Source organism: Mastomys coucha, unplaced genomic scaffold (assembly GCF_008632895.1).
Source record: "Mastomys coucha isolate ucsf_1 unplaced genomic scaffold, UCSF_Mcou_1 pScaffold22, whole genome shotgun sequence".
NCBI lineage: Eukaryota > Metazoa > Chordata > Mammalia > Rodentia > Muridae > Mastomys > Mastomys coucha.
In genome coordinates this window covers 209,675,251-209,677,316 of record NW_022196905.1, presented here as the reverse complement: position 1 = coordinate 209,677,316, position 2,066 = coordinate 209,675,251, and the positions used below count along the sequence as shown (strand labels likewise).

The 2,066-nt window shown below is 55.5% G+C and overlaps 1 protein-coding gene across 6 annotated transcripts in view; it reads right to left on the bottom strand.

The window, feature by feature from the left end:
• The window catches only part of Il12rb1 (interleukin 12 receptor subunit beta 1), a 12,787-nt gene extending 11,022 nt beyond the window's left edge, over nucleotides 1–1,765 (bottom strand). For all 6 annotated transcript variants that reach the window (XM_031340174.1, XM_031340175.1, XM_031340177.1 and 3 more), the window contains exons 1-2: nucleotides 1,577–1,765; nucleotides 304–357 (exon numbers count right to left, since the gene is read on the bottom strand). In XM_031340174.1, coding sequence (XP_031196034.1) covers nucleotides 304–357; nucleotides 1,577–1,637 — 115 coding nt within the window. In that variant the 5' untranslated portion in view covers nucleotides 1,638–1,765. The remainder of the gene's footprint in view (nucleotides 1–303; nucleotides 358–1,576) is intronic.
• Between the last annotated feature and the right edge of the window lie 301 nt (nucleotides 1,766–2,066).

Genomic DNA, 2,066 nt, shown 5'->3' with positions numbered 1-2,066 from the left:
CCCCCCGAGTCTTCCAAGGCCTGGGATAACAGTGGATTGAGGCCCCATTCCTTGGAGCTCTTTTGTGGTATTTGTTGATAAATAAAAATACTCCCTGTAGGGACTGAGTGCAAATAGGTAGCTGGTGATTGTCCCAAACACTGGCCCATCTAGATAACAGGCGTTTAAACCCTGAGACCAGGCTGCAAAGGGACAGGCAGGGTCCAGCTAGGCAGGGGCTGGGAAGGAGGGACACACATCACATCTGGGTAACATGAGGCAGAGCCTGGTGTGGTTCTCAGCCTGGGAGGGCCTGGGTCAGACCTGAGGCTTCGTCTGGGTACGAGGTCTTCTCAACGCAGCAGCTGTTGCCTCGGCCTGGGGAGAACACAGGATCGAGCATCAGCTTGCCCACCCCCATGTCTGTCTGGGTCTGTTTGCAATCAACACAGCTGCCTGCAGACCCACCCACCCCTCCCCCATGCAACCCACCTATCCTCCCCCTCTGAAAAATCCACCCACCCATTCAAACGCCCATTCCCACCCAACCCATCTATCCACCCCATTGTCCATCAGTCTGCCCTCTCTGAGCCGTCATTCCTCTCCCTACCCCAGATTGTAATCTCCCCCAGGTGGCTCTGTGGGTCCCTCTATGACTGACTAACAAGAGCACAGGAAGAGCGGTGAGGCGGGTGGAGAAGCAGAGCCCACCATATTCACCCTAGAGCGCCATGCTGCTGTGGGAGGGTAATAGCCCCCCACCCCCCCCCCCCCCCCCCCCCCGAGTGCATGCTGCTGGCAGTCAGGGGTAGCAACAGTCCCGGGAGGTGGGGATGGTGATGCCCTGTGGGCAGATTCCACTGTGGTGCTCCAGCACCAGGGTCTCCCCAGAAGCCTGTGTGAGAACACCCCAGGCAAGAAGCCTAATGGGAGCATATCAGGATTTTCTGGTGAGGCTGGCCTTTTGGATTCTGAGGTGAGGGTCTTCTTCGTTCCTCTAGTGACCCCAGCCCTGCAGCCTGAAGCCATGCTTCCTTCTCTGCCACCCCTGGGTTCTCACCCCTGGGTTCCCATCTATAGGACTCTTGCTGTGAGTCTCTTAGCACATGGTGTCCCCCAAAGGCCCCTTTTGCTGTGGCAGTCCTGACTGCCATCCCTGGAGCCAACAAGCTGCAGATCCCTGGCCTACAGGGGAATATAGAGGCACAGAAAGGCATAGAATTTGCCCAGAGTCACACAGCAGCCATGATTGAGGCAGATCCATGGGGCCCAGCCCCTCTCAGCCTGGTCCATTCGGTGTCCTGAGAATCTGCCTGTTCATATCCCATGTATGAGAGTCTATGGCAAGCTGTGTGCAGAACATGCGATCTTCCATGTGCCTGCCATCCCTTGAGCTTTTCTTGTTTAAGAAGATGGGATAGGGGAATGGGTCAGACACCTCTGAGAGGAGAAAATTAAGCCCGGACTTAAGTTAGATCCATGGCCACAGGGACAAAGAGCAAGACAACCTCAGAGACCACTAGGACCTGGAGACTGCAACCTGCCATGGACCCCTCCCTACCCAGGAGATGTGGGGCAAGGACTGGTGGAAACTTACCGCCTAGATGGCAAAGCAGGAGGAAGGTGATGTACTTGCTGGTCCCTGGCAGTCCCATCATGTCCGTGAGGCCTCAGGAACTTCTGTAGAGCTGAAGGGGCCCAGCCACCTTGTCCGCACTCAGAAACACACTGACACTGAGAGAGAAGGAAAGTGAAGGGGGGGAGAAGAAAAGAAAGAAAAACTCATTACCTCTCAGGGCCAGTCAAAGTGAAAGCAAAAGCCAGGAAGTCAGCCCGGAGGTGGGGGCCCCTCTGGACTACAGACCCACCTTGGGCTAAGGAAGCCTGGAAATGTTTTGGGGTGTTTGTTTGTTTGTTTGTTTTTTGTTTGGAACAGGGTTTCATGTAGCTCAGGATGGACTTAAATTTACTCTGTGGCCGAGGCTGACCTTGAACTCCTATCCCCACCTCCCCAGTGCTGAGATGACAGGTGTGCACCACACCTCTGCTGATCCAACAGGGACTGGGGATGGAGCCCAGAGATTCCT